This window comes from Seriola dumerili, unplaced genomic scaffold, assembly GCF_002260705.1.
Source record: "Seriola dumerili isolate Sdu_G_001 unplaced genomic scaffold, Sdu_1.0 BDQW01000686.1, whole genome shotgun sequence".
Lineage (NCBI taxonomy): Eukaryota > Metazoa > Chordata > Actinopteri > Carangiformes > Carangidae > Seriola > Seriola dumerili.
The window spans coordinates 322,808-342,604 of record NW_019174941.1 but is presented as its reverse complement, the minus strand read 5'-3'; the positions used below and the strand labels follow the sequence as shown (position 1 = coordinate 342,604).

At 43.2% G+C, this 19,797-nt stretch overlaps 1 protein-coding gene across 2 annotated transcripts in view; it reads right to left on the bottom strand.

Annotated features, from left to right (window-relative positions):
* lef1 (lymphoid enhancer binding factor 1) overlaps positions 1-19,797 on the bottom strand; it is a 50,331-nt gene that overhangs the window by 13,951 nt on the left and 16,583 nt on the right. The window contains exons 4-10 of one of the 2 annotated variants that reach the window (XM_022765452.1): positions 13,066-13,198; positions 9,009-9,099; positions 6,925-7,044; positions 5,911-6,073; positions 4,994-5,101; positions 3,097-3,145; positions 2,411-2,445 (exon numbers count right to left, since the gene is read on the bottom strand). In XM_022765452.1, the coding sequence (XP_022621173.1) occupies positions 2,411-2,445; positions 3,097-3,145; positions 4,994-5,101; positions 5,911-6,073; positions 6,925-7,044; positions 9,009-9,099; positions 13,066-13,198 (699 nt within the window). Of the gene's footprint in view, positions 1-2,410; positions 2,446-3,096; positions 3,146-4,993; positions 5,102-5,910; positions 6,074-6,924; positions 7,045-9,008; positions 9,100-13,065; positions 13,199-19,797 lie in introns of those variants that run through there. The other variant, XM_022765451.1, reaches the window with a different exon arrangement.

Below are 19,797 nucleotides of genomic sequence, written 5' to 3'. Positions count from 1 at the left end.
AAAAAAAAAAAAGAAGAAAAAAACAACCTCTTGTACAAGCATATGGGCAAACTGACTCGTAAAGACATGTCAACAAAAGAGCACCTTCATAAAAGTCAGAGCAAGATGACTCACACGCAGTTTTATGGTAGTTTGCAAGTGTTTGCAACTCGCTAGCAAAATTAAAAAGCCACCTTTGTTAGGAGTGTCTCCCCCCTGTGAAAAAAATGTGCAGTGGCTGAAACGGAAGAAAGCCTCGAGGGCATGTATGTGTCTCGGCCAGATAACTATCTCAAAGGCTGTGAATCAGTGGGCTTAGTCAGACAAAAGGCTAACAGTGCGAGAGGAAACAAGAAAGGGAGAAACCAAAAAAAAAAAAAATAGAAGGGCGCAGAAACAGTGAGACAAGAAGGAGTAGAAGTGCACATTTCTAGTCGGAGTAAGGAAGGCTGGAAGATGGCGTGATGAGGGGAAGAGACGGAAACCCTAATTTCACAATGTCAGAGTAATGGCTTCTCAGAGTGCTGTTCCACTGTGGTGAGAGCCAGCTGTGTGGCGGGCCCAGTGTTTGACACGTTAAAGATAACAAAGAGAACCAACGTCAGGCCATGAAACACTGCTCCACGACTCAACTCCTGGTTTGCCTCACAGGCAGAAAAACTCAGCAGAAGCCATAAAATGTTAATATGAAAATGTATTAAGTCAATTTTCCCTCCATAAAATCTACCTAGACTGAAGCATTTCATTTTGTTATGCTGAATATTCTTCATTATGACTGTACAAGTGCTAAAAATAAAATCTAATGGAGCAAATGTTCACCATGTGTTTGAACCACTGCACAAAAAAAAAAAAAAAGGTGTTCAAATTGTGTCTTCAGAATTAACTCATTAACAAATTTCCTTCCAGATTTCTCATACAGGGTTAGAGACAGATGGGGTAGAGGCTGGGGCAGATGAAAAGAAACAGACAAACGAGTTCATTTAAAAGATGTTTTTTGGCGAATACACCAAGCTAACCTCAATCCAGCTCTTTGGGATCTGCATAAATTGAGGGCTTGGGGAGTTGTGGCAGTATCCTTGGTATTATGCATATTAGTTTAAGGCTGTCACTGAGAATCAGCAAGGGTGTCCATCCCACTGCGGCTAGGCGCTGCTAATTATTGGATCAGAGATAAAGTGCTTTTTAGCGCTCGCTCTCTGTGCGCTTTGAAAATGGGCTGTGGTGAAAAAAAAAAAAAAAGAAAAAAAGAGAAAAGAAAAGCTGCCCAATTTTGGGTTCAGGGAGAGCCACTGGGTCAGGAATCGATCAAGTGAAAACCTTTGTCTGGTTGGGGTGATTTTGACGTAAGACCAGATTTGTCACATCTGCCCGGCTTTTTCTGCTGCCGAAAGGGAGCGGAATAACAGGATGCTACCAGACTCACTGGGAGGGAGAGGGAGAGGGAAGGACATAGATGGAAGGAAAAAGATCCAGAGAGAGTAAAGAAGATTGAAAGAGGGGAAAATAGACTTGCCTTTGCTACACTTTGGGAAAGTTAATCCTTTCAACAAAAAAAAAAAAAAAAAAAAAAAAAAAAAAAAAGGGACAGGTGACAGTTTGGAGAGGGTTTGACATGTCACATGAATCAATATATCTCAACATATCTTTCACATGTTAAAAAAAAAAAAAAAAAAAAAAAAAAAAAAAAACGACTACAGGAGTTCCTTTGTTATGAAAGCATTATAGACACCCTGAAACCCCAGATACCATGAAATCTTATTAAGGTATAGCATCTCATTAAGTTCCTGCCAAACAAGCTGCCGAGTCCTGTTCTGCTGCACAAAGATGCAGAGAGAGACAACACATGTAGTCCATATGGGGCTGAGCTGAGCTGACATCCTAGCCTCCACCAGCAGTAAAAAAAAAAAAAAATGTTGTGGGCTTGCTAAACTGCTTTCAGATGTATTATTTAGTAAACACTGAGTGGATGAGCTGTCTGATTTATTAAGCAATGTTTTTCAAAACCACTTCTTTTTTTTTTTTATTTGGACATTTTTTTAATGCATGATGGAAGAAAAATAAGACAAAAACTGCTGACACAACATCTGTCCATTCATCCAACCAGTGCTGAATACAAAAACATTGAATTGACCAGTTCAGCATATATATACACACACACACATACACACACGCACACACACACATATATACATGCAGAAAATCCAATGCCTATTGTGCTGAGGCCATTGAGCAAACTCCACACACAAAGCACAATCCCTCTTCAGGCCTTAACACCACTGACACAATGACTGTGGCGAGGTTAGGGTGGACCTTTTTAGGATTAGTCTGTGAGTACATACTCTCAAATCAGTGTTTAGCAGTTTAAAAAGACTTGACATATACTGAACTGGACCAGACAGGAAGGGGATAGAGGGGTTGTCTTACCATTTTCTCAGATGTACGCCGTTTTCATTCTCTGGCCTGTACCTGCAGAAAATTGCATCTTTTAAAAAAAATTTTTTTTTGAGGTATCTGGACGGCACAGATCTTTATCGTCCATTTGGCCTACACAGTGTACAGACCAAAAGCGAAAAAAAATTGACATTTTCCTTAAGATGTAATTCTCAATGGATTACACTTTCAGTGCTAAGGGGAAGCTCAAAAGCGCAGCTAAACAAGGTCAGCAGAAAGACATACTCAAGTGCAGCAAGCAAACAAATAGTGCAAAGCCCAGAATCAGTAAGTAGTCGTATAGAATGGACAGACTAATCCCAAAGTAGGTGTAATATGTGAAGACAGGGATGAGAGAGTGGCAAAGGACAAACAAATGGAGGGATGTATACAAAGAAAGTCTCCTAGGAAGTGAGTGAGTGTACCGCCTGCACAAGACAGTCTGCTGAAGCCAGAGTAAGGATAGCAGGTGACATTAGTCTGACATTAGTGTATACCTCTACTTGTCCATATCTACCGGGAGATTAGTGTGTTTTTACAGAGTGTGCATTAGTAAAAGAAATGCAGCAATATACTGTAAAAGATGATGTGTATTCTATGGGAAGATGGTAGAACACAACCTCAAGATGCAACAGACAAAAAAAAAAGAAAAGAAAAAAAGAACGAACTGCAGGGGCTGTTGCTTACCTGTGGCCGATTCCTGCATCTTCTCCCTCTTCCGCTTCTTCTTCTTTCCCTAAAAAATATACAGAGGAACGCATAAAGTGTGGCTCCAGCACTCACGCTCACTAGACCACTCTGATATCCTGCTGCTGACTGCCATGTTCACTCATCCCCTGCTGGGCATCCAACCAGCATCCCTCAGACTCCGGACTCCACCGCAAACTGCCACGCTGAGAGGGACGGATCAACCAAGAGTCTGATTTGATAGAAGTGTTAAGTGCTGTACCTGCTCTCAACTGGTTTTAAATGATTTACTTTATATCTTTCTTTTTTTTTTTTGGAGTTGTGACTATCCCAGTGGTAGCTTATTCCACCGTTGTGACCAGTCTGTGTCAGATTTCCACTACCTTTGAAGTCCCTCTAATGACAAACATTAACATGAAGTGCAATTAAAAATGCTCACTGTAATTAGGCTAGTCTAGCTCTATGGCTGTGAAGAGCGCCACTCTTTTTCCAGCGAGGTGGTGGGAGTTTGTAAGGATTTATAGCTTATGCTAAATCCCCAGGGGGGAGACTATAGGTATAGATAGCAGCGTAGAGTCGTTCTAGTCAAATATGAGCAGCACTTTGGTTTCCTGCTGCAAAGTCTGCTAATCCACTTATTCATGAGCTAATCTGCCTTCTACTGCTGCGGCAGACAGGGGAGAAGAGAGACTAAGTGAGAGTGGGTGAGAGAAAGGATGAGAGAGGGGGTACACAGCAAAACTATGAATGCTACACGCTCTCAATGCCAGTGCGTTACCTATTTTGGGTGTCTCCAGGCACGATGTGCTGCCTGTATACAGCTGAGGGAGGGGTCACAGAGCAGTGCTCACAGGGAGACAAAATTCGTTTGTAAGAAATGTTTTGCATTAAACATATAAATTTCCCTTTATCTTTCCAGCATGCCAAGTAGAAAGCAATTCCTCTACTTTTTTCGCTACCCGTCAAATGTGTTTGTACTAACAAAGCTGGAAATGAAACGGGAACTGGGCTAAGTGTCACTGGCTGATGTAGTGTATCTTTAACTGTGCTGTGCTTCACTGGGAGCAGAGCTGTGAAACTGTCTCCCCCTCAGCGAGGCATTTTGGCAGTGGAGCAGTGGAGGCAGAAGGAGGAGGGATGCTGCCGGTGTCCGAGGGGAGGCAGATAAACACCACAAAGCACTTTGGTGGTGGAGTGAATGTGAGTGCCGGAGCCACACTTTTTAATAAAGGCTGGTGCTCTCTCTCTCACAAATTCATACACACCACATACTCAGAGACCGATTTTGACAACTTCCAGCCACACGCACGCACACACACTCACACACACATACACAGTAATATACACCAAAAAACAGGCTGCATCTTAAATCCAGCTGAACCTCCCACATTCACAAACAAAATGGGCAGCTAGGGGAGCAAAGGTTGATGCTGCTGAACGCTGTATGTGCGATCCAGCCTCCACAACTCAGCCTAACTGTTGCTTTTTACATCCAAAGCTCCACGCTGATATGGAACATCAAAGGCTAGCATAACCATTACCAGGCAATTTTCACTCACTGTGGCAATAATAATGTCCATGATGCTACAATCCATTTTAGTGTGGATGGTAATATAGCAGTGAATCACAGTGTTATGAATTACACATTAGGCTGAAACAAAGGGGTCCACAAATGGACGCTATTAGCATAGAGCGTACTAGTGTGAGTGAGTGTGTGTGTGTGTGTGTGTGTGTGTGTGTGTGTGTGTGTGTGTGTGTGTGTGTGTGTGTGTGTGTGTGTGTGTGATTATTGTGTGCCATTTAAAGAACATGTCATGCACCACTGACAAACAAACAACGTAAACTAACAAACACACACGCAGGCGCACCTCTGCCAATCTGTTCTGTTGATACTTACATAATTGTCTCGAGCGGACCAGCCTGGGTAGAGCTGCATGTGGAGCTGCCGTTCCTTGCGGGCTAACTCATAATACTTAGCTTGCTCTTCCCGAGATAAAGCATGCCACTGTTTCAGTACAAAGGAGATTAGGGGAAAAAATAGCATACAGTCAATTACTGGCATGCACTCGCATGTTCCCTGCATAGAGAAGTGTGCTGGTGTTTTGGTAAAGAAAAAAAAAATCCTTTTCAACTTCCAAACGTTTGGTGTAGAAAAAAAACAGAGGGGGGGGGATAAAAGAGAGACAAAGAAGAAGGGGAAACATGATGAAGAGATTAACATGCACAAGAGTCGAGAGGGAGAGAAGAGAAGAGAAGAGAGGGGGAAAAACTTTGATTTCATATCAAAACACTGGTTCCAATTTAGCAGCGCTTTTTATTCAAACTATGTCAGCGAGCAATTACCCTATGCAGGCCACAAACTAGGCTTTGCTGTGGCTGGCTGCCTCAACCGCTAGGCCTATTCGTTAAGGCTTTTAACATGGCTCTGTGGTTCCACTCTTTTCCCAATCCTCAAAAGGAACAAATTTTGTCATTTACAACCATGCCATTATCCAGGCATATTTTATTAAAGCCAATTTGATTAAATGTCACTTAGATAAGCAGTGTGTATCTGTGCTGCTGAGAGGGAAGTAATTGGCTGGGGCAATCATTATGACAATAATCACAACTAGTTCATAAAAAGATGTATGTTAATAGAGAGGAATCTTTGTCCTTTTTAAACTAATTGGGCCTGGAAAGTCAGCCCATGCAGCCTCTTCAGAGCCACGGCTTGAACTGTGATCTCTTGGTGATTTAACCCAATCCACAAAGATAAATTAGAGCGAAAGGGCGAATGAGACTGTTGTATCAGAGTACACCAACTACGTGACCTACCCTTCGTCCCAGAATCTGATTGATGGCAGCACTCTCCTTCAGCGTGCACTCGGCGACCACATTCGCACGCATCTCTTTCATGTAGAGCATGAAGGCGTTTAGCGGCTTCTTGATGTGCGGTCTTTTGGGCTCCTGCTCCTTTCTCTGTTCGTGCTGGGGTTTCCTGCGGAAAGAAAAGGGAAAAAAAAAAAAAAACACGACAACGACACAGATGGAGGTAAATAAGGGGAAGAAACAAAATAGTTTGAAAATGAGAGAAATAAAAAAGAGCAAAGCAATAGGAGAGGGAAATTGCGGTGCCGCAATGGCGACAAAAGCAGCGAGGGTCTGGTTGCTCTTAGCCAATGGTGAGAGGGGTTGCCACGCCATGGGCCCCTGCCTCTTTAATCATGTGCAGTTGTACAGTTGCAGCCCTTCATGCGGAGAGATTACTTCACCAGTAATGGCAACCAAACCCCTCTTGTCCACAGCACATTGCCAATCGCTTAAAACCAAATGCTCAAACTCACACACTCAAAAGACTCGACTCCCACTCCTGACTTACTTTCTAACAATCTTTTTGATACCAATACAGTCTTGGTACGAGGATGGCCATGAATAATGGAAATATCAGTGATAACCACTTCAGGGCGCTCACAGCACTTCCCACTGCACACACTGGGGATGTGAATTCAGTTCATCCGAGCACTAATCTAGGACCTGTATCTGTTGCTGGCTAAGTGTGTTGTGATCCCTGAGGCCAAATGAAGCATAGGCCTGTTATCAGTAGAGCACGGGCCCTCGCTGCCTATCTGCTCACATCAAGGGAAAGAGAACAAGGCTCTGACAGAGGGTTTGTTCAGCTATGGCCTATTGTAGTGGTGGAGTGCACAAATACCTGGAAGTATGTCATCTCAGAAAACTGCTGATAGAGAGGTGAGGGGAGAAGCTTTAAAAAAAAAAAAAAAAAAAAAAAAAAAAAAAATAGTGTGAGGAGAGTGTTTGATGAAGGCCTTTTGTGTTTGCATGACTCACATGTGCATGATGTCTGTTTCATGCGGTGGCTCGTGTTTGACCTGTGGGTTGACGATGGCCGGGTGGGGGATCCCTGTGGCGTGGGGACCTGGGGGGCCGGGCACCATGTGGTGTGAGAACCTGCAATAACAGCCGATAACATGCACTGTAATCAACCACAGAGGACAAAGAAGGTATAAAGCATGGGAAGGGTCCACTAAGTGTCAAAACAGAAGGAAGGAAGGAAAATGATAAAGGCATATTTATTTGTTTGATGTTCAATGCTCAATATCTAGAATGACAGTTTTTTAGCTGAAAGAGGGGATGATGAGAACAGGGTCACGTGTGTGTGCAGTTCTTTCAGCTCTAGATCTTTTTATAGCACTGATTTCATCAACGTCTTCCTTGCAATATTAGAGTGGAGCAGTGGAGTAAAGCTTTAATGTCCCTGAGGGGCAGTCTGGCTTACAGACAGCAGTCAATAATAATTATAATAATATTATGCTGGACCAAAAGAAAATTACCATGAAAACCCTAAAACATTGTAAAATTCAAAATGTTGACCACTTATAGCAGTAATTCTCACCCTGGGGGTCGTGAGCCAAACAAGATGAATTTATTGGGATGTGCCATGAAACTAAATTCTTATACACAAATGTATGTTTATGTGTCAGACTTTTCTTTATTGTTGATTCTTTCTTATGAAACACTGTAAAGTTATCCTTTCGGGTCTCTAAAATGATTTAACTGCTCACAACTTACATGACATGCAGCCTGTGACGAGGGGTCACAAGCCTCATATTCAGAGATCATTAAAAAAAAAAAAAAAAAAAAAAGGTTGGGAATCACTGGTTTATATGGTGTATGGGGAATTTCATCAGCGTTGTACACTCTATGCTGTTGTGTATCGACAGCTCCAAGGACTTAACAGTAACTTATGAGTTCAGGAACTTCAAGTTTCCATGAGTTGTGCTTGGGCTTGGCCTCTCACTCACCTCAAGAACAATGAAGATCAGGCAAAATAGGTGGAAGTGACAGGGAAACACACTGTGGTCTTTAGTATTTTTTTTAAATTCAGTTTGAAGTCGTTTGAGGTCCTTTCAAACCTCCTTTTTAATATACAGCTCTACTACACATGAGGGAATCTTTGGATGTGCTTTTCATCCCTTGTCACATCTTAATCTCGTCTTGTCATCAGATCAGAGGGTACAAGAAGTCTGTATCTCCATTTTCCATTTTGTTCCATTTTGTTCCAGTTGTTTCGGCACTCACTCCATCATGCCGTGGCCAAATTTCAATCAACTGGATGCTGTTTTTTTGTTTTATAAAAAAAAAAAAAAAAAAAAAGATTAGAGTATAAACTATGACCAAGGCTCCAAATCACAACTGGGTTCCCTGTGAAGAAAAGAGGGAAAATCCTTAGAGAAAAAGTTCTAAGTTTGGAAAAATCTAAATGGGCTAAAATATATTGTAGGTATTCAGATTTAAGGAGGAAAGCAGGAGGAGACCGTCTGGACTTCAACCATTGCCTGATCTTGCACCTTACATCTGGCTTCACTCAGTGTATGCCTGAAAGCCCTGTCTTTGCAAACATCACACAGAAAGAGACACAGAGGAAGTAGAAAGAAAGAAGGTAAGATATGTTGGGAAAAGAAAAAAAAAAGGCACAGGAAATGGAAGTGACAAGGATGCAGTCAAAGAAGGCAGAGAGAACAGAGGTAAAAGAAATCCTAAAAAAAAACAAAAAACAAAAAAAAAACATGAAGTGAGGCTCAGAGAGAGAAGTGCTTCCAGAAACCTTTGATGGGGGTTAAGCAGCCATATGGTTATGCAGGGGCACGTATGCGATGATGTGTTTGACATGTGCTGGGCACACAGAGGAGCGGTGTGGCTGAAGCCACAGCAGCGCAGCAGGAAACAGCCAGCAGCAGACCTCCCTGTGAAGGCTGCTGCTGCTGCTGCTGCAGGCCAGCTTTCCTCCATTCAGTACACAGAGCTACTACAGTGTCAGTGTGCATCTGATGTGAAGAGACAGGATAGTAATTGCTCCCCATTTTACATGAATCAACTGTGCATGTTTTTGTTTTTATTTGTCTGTGACTCACCATCCCAGCGGTGGTGTTATCTGCCCCACTCCTCCAGGAGATAGGGAGTAGAAGTTGGTCATGTCTGGTCCAGGGTGATGCCTTGGCATTCCTAAAAACACAACAGTGGTACACAACTGTTAAATAGAGAGAATGCAAATACAGGCTAACAATGTCAATACTTTTTGAGTACCGACCAAAATGTGCCCATAGCACCGAGTTTCAAAACCTTGCAAGTATTAAGTGCTTTATCGGGTCTTGTTTAAAAATATTCTTTGGTCAGACATGTTCTGATTTAAATCTTCTTTTTAATTAAATAACTTTATATCATTTTATTTCAGCAAGCCTTGTGTGGCTGATTGTGATAAGACAACATTTAACACTGCTGCTTTTTAATGAGCAAAAAACATGTTCACATTCCTCAGAGCACTGGTATCAGACCTGTGCTCTGTACTGGTCGATACCCTTTGTTTTGTTTCTGGAATCTGCTCTGGGAGAGAAAGGGTTGGACTGGTGCATCCCTTTAATGATGAACAGTGTCTGAACATTCATTCTTGACCTGGGAAACAACAGTTTGACAAAAATAAATAACTCTTAACTCAAGGTTTACTTACTAGCTTTTTCCAAAACTGTTCAGCCTGTGAGCGAACAGACGTGTGAATGGTGGTTACAAATTCCCCAACAAGCTAGTCAGTGGACCTTAAATTCAAACTTTTTTTTTTTTCCTAATCAATCAACTGTGTTTAAACCTTATTGCTCATTCCCACCTTTCCCATCCTGTTCTACTACTACTATGAGGACAGTGCACATGTCGGGGCTTGAACTCACATTATCAACCAGCAGAAAAGGATCATATTTTCTCCGCTTAGCTCGATTCCTTCCAGTGTGTTACAGCGTCTTTAAGCTGGTTAATTGAAGCTTCCTCTTTGTGGCAGAGGCTGCAGCTCTCCCTGTAGACACGGGATTGACTTGGACTAACTGTCGGTGGATCTTCAGGACTAAGCTGTTCCATCTCCAGCTCGCCTGCTCCTACTGGGTTTCAAGGTCGAGGGGTCTCTTTTTGTAAGAAGACTTAATGAGAACGGGGCTGCAGGATGAGTAAAATCTAACAAAATCTACATCGGCTCATGTCTTGTTGTGTAACACCGATTTGATTTTCATTTTAGCAAAGTAATAGCAAAGTAATAACGCTAAAGTCAGTACATATCATGAAATACTGTTCATATACAGACAAGTGGAATGTGCTTACACGTGCTCTCTCTCTCTCTCACTCTCACATACACACACACACACACACACACACACACACACAAGAGGGCAAATGCCTCTAGATTAGCACCATCTTCTAATCCCTGCTGGAGCCAGCCTTTTCTCCCTGCCTCTATCCTTTCTCTTCCTCCTTCTCTCTCCAGGCTGTGGTCTGAAGGGGCCTCCCTCCTGAGAGACAGGGCGAACGGGGGGCTTATATCTCCAAAGCCAATGTTGCAACGCTGGATTCACAGCGCGCATAGCACTACCCCCTGCCCACTAATCCACCACTGAACACTCCTTAGGGCCCTCCTGAGGGCAGAAGGGAAGGAGGCAAGGGGTGAGGCGGCAAGGGAGGAGAAGAGAGCCCCAGCGTGTTAACCTTGTCACTCACATCCCTAAGGTGCCTAATTACTCACCCCCACCACCCCCGCCCCCATTTCACACGTTCCTGTTGACACCCAACAGAGCTTCACACTTGCATTTCCTCCCGAAACAAGCAACACTGTCACGATTCTCATTGTAAACCCTGGAAATAATCTGTATTCAAATTAGTGCTCCCATCTTATGCATTTTCTTAAAAGAAAATACAATATAAAAGGTTTAAATATAAAATGTTCAAAGGCCCCCCACCCTCAACCTTCCATCCTGCATTGCGGCCCTGTGCATATTAGAGCTCATAATGAGAAAATCCATGATTGTTTTTCATAATTAACGAGCAGATCAAAGTCTGAGCCCACTAAGGAAGGCAGAGCATCAACTGGTCGATATGTGGAGAGAGAAAGAAAGAGAGAGGGAGGGACAGCAAGAAAGAGAATAAGAGAGGATTCGTTTTAAGCATTTTCAGCTCAGCTCTGCTGGTATACACACATGAATATGCCTGGGGAAATCATTTGCAGCTAATTCTGCAACTGGATCGCTTGGACATGGATTTCTGTTGGGCTTGGAGTGCAAAGATCAAATATAGTAAGAAAAAGACCTCCAGGGGTCCTCTCCGCTCTTCTGTGTTTGTCAGAAACTTAGTGGATCTCTATGGACCAACATGAAGAGTAAAATGGAGAGTATTACCTCATAAATTGTACTACATGACAACAAGTTTCTGAAATCTAATGCATACATGTGCACATGGTGTATCTACTGCTCAGTTCCGTGTCAACACAATTCTTTCCTGCTTCTATTTGAAAAATATTCCGACAAAATGTGTCTGGCGCATGATTCCTCTGACATATGTGGAGCACAATTTCTTTATATGTCTCACTCCCTTCATCTCACTAAGCTGTGTACTCTTGTGCTCAGTTCTATTTTGTTATTTATAGCTGATCCCTTAGAACCTCCCAGCGTCATCATCATCTTCATCATCGCCTACATCCTGTCTGATTCCTCTCCTCCTTTTCAACTCGCAGCCGCAGGAGTAGAAAAAGCCGGGAGAAGAGGAAAAAAAAAAAAAAAGGTGCAGGACGAAAACTATGGAGGGCCCACGTCTGTTCACGTTCGTGAGAAGCTGCCAAAGTCTCCAGCTGCGCGGGGCTGAGGAGCTCGTCCAAATTGCTGAGGAGCTCCTCTGCAGCTGTCAGAGCCGTAGCTTGATGTTGTTACTGAGAGGCAAAGAGTGCAGAGGGAGAGGGCAGCAGAGCACAGTGCGCCATCCCACAGGCTGCTTCAAATGAGTTCATGCTTACAGCTGATAGGAGGGATGACTTTGCTGTGACACATTTTGGTTTGTGTGTCTCTATTGATTCCTGACAGTGTTGGCAGATAGGGATGTAAAAAGTAAAATCAGGTACCGGTTCAGTTTGGTGCAAACCGAGTTCACCTTTCAGCATTACTGCAAAATTTTGAACAAAATCCCATTTTATTTCTGAGCCTGTTTAGCCTTGTTTATTTAAGGGTGATGTAAAACTTTAAGACCTTTTGAACGCCAGTTCAAATAAAAATTTAACTGTGTGTACAGACAAAATTTGGTTCTGTAAAATTCCCTCATTAAAGGCCAACTGTGGAGTAATACACAATCCAACACATTGTATTATCAATATAACATTACTACTGTTAATGACGACCAGCAGGATCACTGAAATTTTTTTCTTTCTGACTTGCAGCTAAGTTTCCAATCACATCAAGCCATTACTGATGTTCCCAGCTGATTCTAAATGTAAGATGGAGGGAACGCAAAAATTATATACCACTTTCAAATTCATGTCTTATTGGATTTAATAGTAGAGGTGCACCGATCCAACACAATGTAATCGGGATCAGCACCTCTACTGACCTTATTAAGCAGATCAGGAATCAGACTTCAACTGAACATTAACTACAGTCCTTTCATCAGTGTGGTCATCAAATACAGCGATTCCTCAATCAGTTGTATTTATTCAGTCATGGCAGGCTGCCAACTAAGCCTTTAGTCTCAAAGCAAAGCCTGGCCTCATGTTACCTTAAATAAAAATGAGATCCACACAGTGAGGTAAACAAATGTTAAATTTAGGGAAAAGAGAGCACTGTTGTCAGAGAGGCAGAGCTTCAAGCATCGGGAGAGAAAAAGTTTGATTGAACTGAGTAAGTTGTCCTTCTCTTGCTTACCAAAGCAGCTCAGATGTGTTTTGAAAATATTGCCACTGAATATTGAACTTGTTAAGCAAAAGGATGACAAGTACATCCAGAATATTTTGGAGCACAGATCATTCACAAAGTTCTGTTGGAACAAACTGAATAAAAAAATAAAAAAAACTCACTCAATGAGTATTAACCAAAAACATGTTTGTTTGTATTTCACCCAGCTGCCACGCAGTTGGTGTACAGGCTGTTAGTGTTGTGTCATGCTCTGGTTTAATACCTTGTTTGTTGCTGGCATCCTGGGGGTGATGGCCAGAATGAGATCCTGGAGCGAAGTGCTCGTCACTGTACGTGATCAGCGGGGTGAGTGGGTGGACGGCATGAGACGGCTGCACCACAGGGACTTTGTTGGACTGTTGAGAAAAATACGAGGAGATTTGAAAACATAATAAAAGAGTAATGACATTATACATGAGCTTCAGCTGCTGCATTATTCCATGAGCAATATGGTTCCGTTCCCTGTCACATGATGTGAGGACTGGTAAGGCACACAGTGCAGGTGGTCTATTGTGCAGCACAGAGACTTCTTATAGATGTGGGTGAAGCTTATTAATATGGTCAAGAAAAAAAAGTTACCTAAAAACATTTCTTTTCTTTTAGTAGCCTGAGCCCAGCACCTAAAAACTTTGTTTAGCCTAGGTCAGCAGGATCGCAAACCCTATTCCCCCAAGGAAGGAGGAAAAACAAGTCAAAGAGGTGCATGAGCATGTTTGAGACAGCAAACGAGAGAAAGATGCAAGCAGAGCTGGAGCGAATAGGAGCAAGCAAGCGATAGAGCAAAGAGAGGGGAGAGAAAAGAGACTCGCAGGGTAGAGTTAGAGCAGAGGTCTTAGGCGGGAGATCAAAGGCAGTCATTAGCTGGTGAATAAGGGGAGTTCATTACAGAGCAAGAGCCGGGGGAAGGAGAGATGAGGGATGGAGGAGGAGGAGAAAGGGGGGTTGGCTATGGAGAGAGAGCGCGAGTGAGACAGATGTCTGTAGCGGTACTTAATGCAGGGGTAATCACGTCAACAGTGGCCTGGCCACAAGCCCCCCCATCCCCGGCTGACTCAGATAGACCTGCCTCCTGACAACTAAAATAGACCGAGCCAGGCCCAAAAAACCCCAGCCCCAACCCCCAGCCAACAGCGCTTACATGCTTCAGCAGCACTGAACACATGGTAATGCTTAGCCATGCTAAATCTACTATTTACAATCTGAGCCCAGAGCTGAGCTGGAGTCAAAATATCACCTCCACAGGATATATGGCTAATCGGAGAGACATCAGTTCACTGTTGGGTGAGACACGTCTCGCACCGAACAGCACCCACAAGCTTCGAATCAAAGAGAAAAACTTCATGAAATGGTAATCAGATGCTCCCACGGGAACAGTCACCTGATTAATAATGTTGTTGAAGATACTCATCTAAATTTAGTACGAGCATAAAATTCTGGAGACAAGATATAATCAAGGGACTGTTCTTTATTAGCTCTCACTTCGTTGTCCTAGTGAGGTGTGTGCCAAGGTGACATTCCTGTGGTACTAACTGGTGATTGGCACCCCCTCCCCCCCATCCACCCCACACAGACACACACACACACACACACACACACACACACACACACACACACAACGGCGTGGACATGGGTGGCTGGAATGTCTGAGTTTCCCCGAACCTCTCGCAGACTGGCACCACTCTCAACTTAAGACCCTCCTCCCCCCTTCTCCCCACCTTCTGGGAACGTCCTAACCAGGAACACCAAGGGCAGTATGTGTGGTGTGTGTCCAAAAAGAGCTCAGTGTCCCCAACCACACGAAGCGTCATCCACATCAGCTCCAAACCAGGCTAACAATCTCATCTCCCAGGGCCAAGTTTTTGCCCAGTTCCATATTTGATGAGTCTCGAACTCCATCATGTAGCGCAGTCTACATTGTACCATTTAAGGACTGCACAGCACGCTGCCTGAAAAAAAAAAAAAAAGAAAAAAAGAAAGACAAATCCTGCCTGAAAACTAATTAAGCCATGATGCAGCAGCTTTTCACGCTAGTCTAGGTGAGTCGTGTTCTTTGACCCTAGTTAACAAGAGTCAAAGGTGATGGGATAATCTGCAGGTGTGGGAGTGTCAAACCTCATCCTACAGAGGGGAGGGCTTATTAGTAAGGGCTGCTAACCCTAAAGGAGGGCTAACCAGGACCGGGGCGGCTGGGACATGCCTACACCAGGGGCTAAATGATAGCATTCTCGCCCATATTATTTTACGCCTCTCCACTCCCATTTGTTATTCTTTGGGAATGAGATAAGAACCTGGGGATTATCATTTTAGCTGGAAGTCTTCTCCAACTTGTAGCAAAGGGAACAGAAAGAAAAAAAGCAGAGTTGAAACAAAAGTTAGTCTCTCATACTTGTTCACACACATAAACTATGACATTTCAAAAAAAAAAAAAAGAAAAAAAAAAAAGAAAGTGATTTGACTCTTTACCACCCGAGAAAGCCAGAGCCTTCTACCATAGAAGAGAAGCCCTCTTTTGTGCTTCCCCCAGTTACAGCTGTCAAATCTTATTTTTCTCAACTTCTTAATAAACTGCCTCCATTGTGGCAAAATCCACCAGGGAAAAACCAGCAGGCCTCTGTGACTGATACAGAATTTATGGTTATTTGGGTGCACATTTACACAAACTGCATGCCCTAACTAACCATGGTTTACCTGAGGAAGAAAAGAAGAGCAATGAATTGTAATTCAGGCTACATACATCTTCCTCTCTCTCAAGATAGATACAATATGACTGTGAAAACTGTATTAGGGTTAAGTAAAATGTTCTGACTGTGTCTCTGTAGAGTTGCAATGAGCCAGCAGCCGTCATGGAGCCACCATTTTAATACTTCCAGGTGGAGACTTGTTGGCTTGCTGTGCCCACTTCACAGAGCTGTTGGCAAGCTCACAGACAAAAAGCACGACACCCTTTTACCAATTTCCTGGAGGAAGTAGTTGGAGACACTCAACTGACCACAACCGTGAGGGTCACGTCACATCACAGCGACTTGATCCCATCTCATCCCCATCCTGACTCTAAAAGCCCTCAGCAGCGGCAGCGGTCTTGCGATGGAGGGCAGCCATATTGGAGGTCCCTTTTATTATATAGGAGAAATAATAGGCTTAGGATCTTTCTATTCATATTTTTCAGGGAGAGCGAAAGAGGAGAGGCGGCAAGGATTGAAAAGAAAACGTTCCATTTGGAATTTCATATCCAGGCTTGGCCGGCCCTTTTAAAGAACCCCTCAGATGTGGTTTTAAGAGAAATTCATTGTGCGGAACTGGAGCTGGCAGGGAGCCCTCCATGGAGGAGACACTCCAGTGTGTTTCAGCACGGGGAGCCAGTGACTTGGCGTGCTGTCTGAAATTGGGGGTGGGGGAGGGAAATGGGACGTTTCGTTTTTTTTGTTTCTTTTTTGTTTTTTCTTCTGAGGGAGGATTTTTTATGACGGCACGCCGGTGTCTCTGAGCTTGTATTCTGTCAAATTCCACCAACATGCTGCCACGGTTTCTAAGCATGAGTGTGTGTTTGAATGTGTGTCTATGTGGTATATGGAATAACTATCCCTGCAATATTGCCTTTTTAGCATCTCTCTCCCTCTCTCCCCTCACAGCACGGCTTTTGTACTCCACTCAATTATACCACTTCTGCAGAGTGGAGTGGAAAAAAGGGAAAGCGGGAATTTTATAATAATCACTTCCCACTTCTGTAATTTATATGCAATGAGGACTCTTCGCGCCTGCAGCTACAATCAAGTGTGTAGAAACCATGTGAGGTGTTTCACAAACAGCTGGGGAGATGGCAGCTCAAGTGGCGGTGGCTATGGATTCCCATGCTGCTAAATCTTTTCACTAAGATGCCCTTCTCACCCCAAAACCCAACCTCACCTACTCAGGGGATTTTCTGCACTCTGGAGGAAAAGGATGCACCGAAAAAAATAAAAGGCCCAGGATATTAGCAGGGGAAAAAAAGATGAGGCAGGAAACAGGGCAAATAGTATCAGCAATGGTTTACTGTAAATTTCCAATAAAAGTGAATAACTGGCCGAGAGCACACACCCTCTTGTCAGTGGAAACAGTAGCCAAAGACTGTATTTAAACAATCACAATGGTTCATAAAGATGACAAGATTACAGACAGAAAGCCTCTGTAAATGCTGAAAGTCTGAGTATGAAGCAAGGGTGTGCCCATTGCTGAAGTCATACAGAGTCACCCTCAGACCAGGTGTTCACTCTCAGGTGCGTTTGTGTGCAAGTTGTCCAACCTTTTCCCAACAAAAGTGAGCAAACATTCTCTCACAGTCTCCCATTTACAGCACAGACGAAAGAAAAGGGACTGTAACCCCCCCCCCCTCCCTCTTTACCAAAACCAGTGGAGACCAACCTGAGGAAGCTTAAATAAATAACCAATTACCATTCGTAGCGCGGGTTGAACCCCACCAGCTTCGAGTGGAGTGCTAAAAATGGAATGTTTTATTGGCAGGATGGCCCCTTAGCCAGGGGGCTTAATGTAACGAAACCCAATTAATGGAGAAGAAAGCCAGGCCGCCAGCAAGCGATGGAGCACCACGCGCCCGGGGTAATGAGACGAACAAGCGAAGCCAACCATAGGGACAGAAGTGGAGGAGGCTACAAATAACAGGAAAAGCCTGCCCTGGAGATAAATTAACATCAGTGAAGCCCCCCTCCCCAAAATCTCTTCTTCTCCCTCCTCTTTTCATTTCAAATCATAAATCCTGCGTGCTACTCAGAGTCCTAAAGTTGAAGAGAAGCAATGACACTGAAGGCTGAGGCTAGCTGGTTAAAAGGTGTGAGGGACAACACAAACTTGAAGGCAAGTGGTGTGAATTACTCACACAGCGAAAATAAGCATGTACCACATACACAATGTTATGGTTTTAGTGGCTAAGTTGCAGCACCAATTTATCGTGCGAGGAACCAACCTCTAAATACGACCGTTACACCCACACGGACGCACAACCCATATGCCAACACTTCACATTAACACATATGACCGACACATGCCACTGTATAAATATGGAATCCACACACACACACACACACACACACACACACACACACACACACACACCCCAACATCAACTCAAAAGGCACATAGACATGCTGTAAAATGTGGTTATGGTACATCGTGAAGGGATCAGACTGCAATAACCACGCGTTTAATGAATTTAACACATACATGCTACATATGAACACAAAGGAGCTATTAACAGCCAAGTTTCCTCTTTCCCAGCACCACCAAGCACAAGTGAATAGGACGAGGTGGATTACCCATCATCCTTCAGTTGGCATGAAGAGCGTGCGCTCCGAGCAAACCAATCACGCTAGCTCTCACACTGACATTCTGAACGTGCAAAGAAGATAATTTGTGTGAAATATGCCTGCCCCAGATGAAAAGACTTTATCCGCTTTTTAAAGTGTTGAACTCTTAATTTCTATATGTCGCGGAGCTATTAAAAATTGAGGGAAGAGCAACAGAACATGAGAAACGAGCCAATTGCTATTTTTCTTTTCTGCTAATCCACAGCGGGTTAAGTAGCAATAGTAAAGAAGAATGACAACAATCAGTCTGATATTTCAAAAAAGGTCATGCAAGAGGTCATGATGGTTTGGATTAGAGGCTACGGTATAAGATTGGACAAGAGTTCAATATCACCGCATTTCACCTTTTGGTGGGATTGTGTTGTTGTGATATGATCATGTAGTGTTAATGTTTTATAAAATAACTGTCCCTGTTGTTGAATTTATTTGTTTTTATGGAAATTTTGTTTTTTCTGATGTAATACATGACTGTGCAACATAGTTGAAAGATCAGGTTGGTGTTCCTCTATACATTATTGTCAACATATCCCATGAAAAGACCAAAAGCAGCAACATGTTGTTGCATCTCTCAGTACTTTCTGATATTAAAGTCTGTGGATTTCAGCTCCAGACCCGTTCATGAACGTGCACATATGCTTTCTTTTTTCTGTTTTTTTTTTTTTTTTTTTAAAAAGGCAAATTAATTTCCTAAAACTGCTGAGCTGTAGTTATTAGTAAATGTGACTTTAACAGGAGCAAATGGTGCATTTGCTGGGGATTTTTGTTTTCTGTAGCAAATTAATAGACATTGGGTACTTTATTGAGCATTTAAGGTGATGAAGTAATGAAGGAACATGCCAACCAGTGCAACAGTGTGTTTTGGACCACAATGGAGTACAGCAGAATCAATTAATTGATGGTTTTGGTCTTTTAATGGGATTTGTTGACAGTGATAAAAAATATAGCATATCACCAAACCTATCATTTAAATGCATATAACATGTCTTTTTTTAATTATTTTGTATGCAAGTTTGTGTATAGTTTCCATATTGTAATAAATTCCAATTTTTAACCATATTGCCATGTGGTATGTACTGTATATACTGTGTCTGCACTGATGAAGGTTTTTGGCATTGAAATGTTTCCATGCCACATGAACAATTGTCACTGTGCTCACACAATCCAAGCACTGTGTGGGAGTTGATCATCTCTGAGTGGAGGTCGGCTCCTCCACTGTTGTGTTTGCAGAGAATGTGTGTGTGGTGGAGGTGTGGTGGGGGGTTGGGCCTCTGCTCTGGCAGCGCCCTGGGCGAACTGCAGGATGTTCACCTTGCGGCGGGGCACAAGGCTCATTATCACAGCAGGACCTGGTCACATCAAAGGACTGAGGAAAGGGCAAACATTCTGCTGAAGTGCCACTGTCAGCAGGCCTGCGAGCACACACACACACATACACACATACACAAAAGGCAGACCGCACACACACACACACTTGAGTACCCACAAGGCATCTATACCCCCACAAAGAACATGGCTGCTCTCTGTAGCACCATCACCATCATCATTTATCAGCACTAGTAGCACAAAAGAGATATAGACACAGCTAGCTTGTGTCCAAG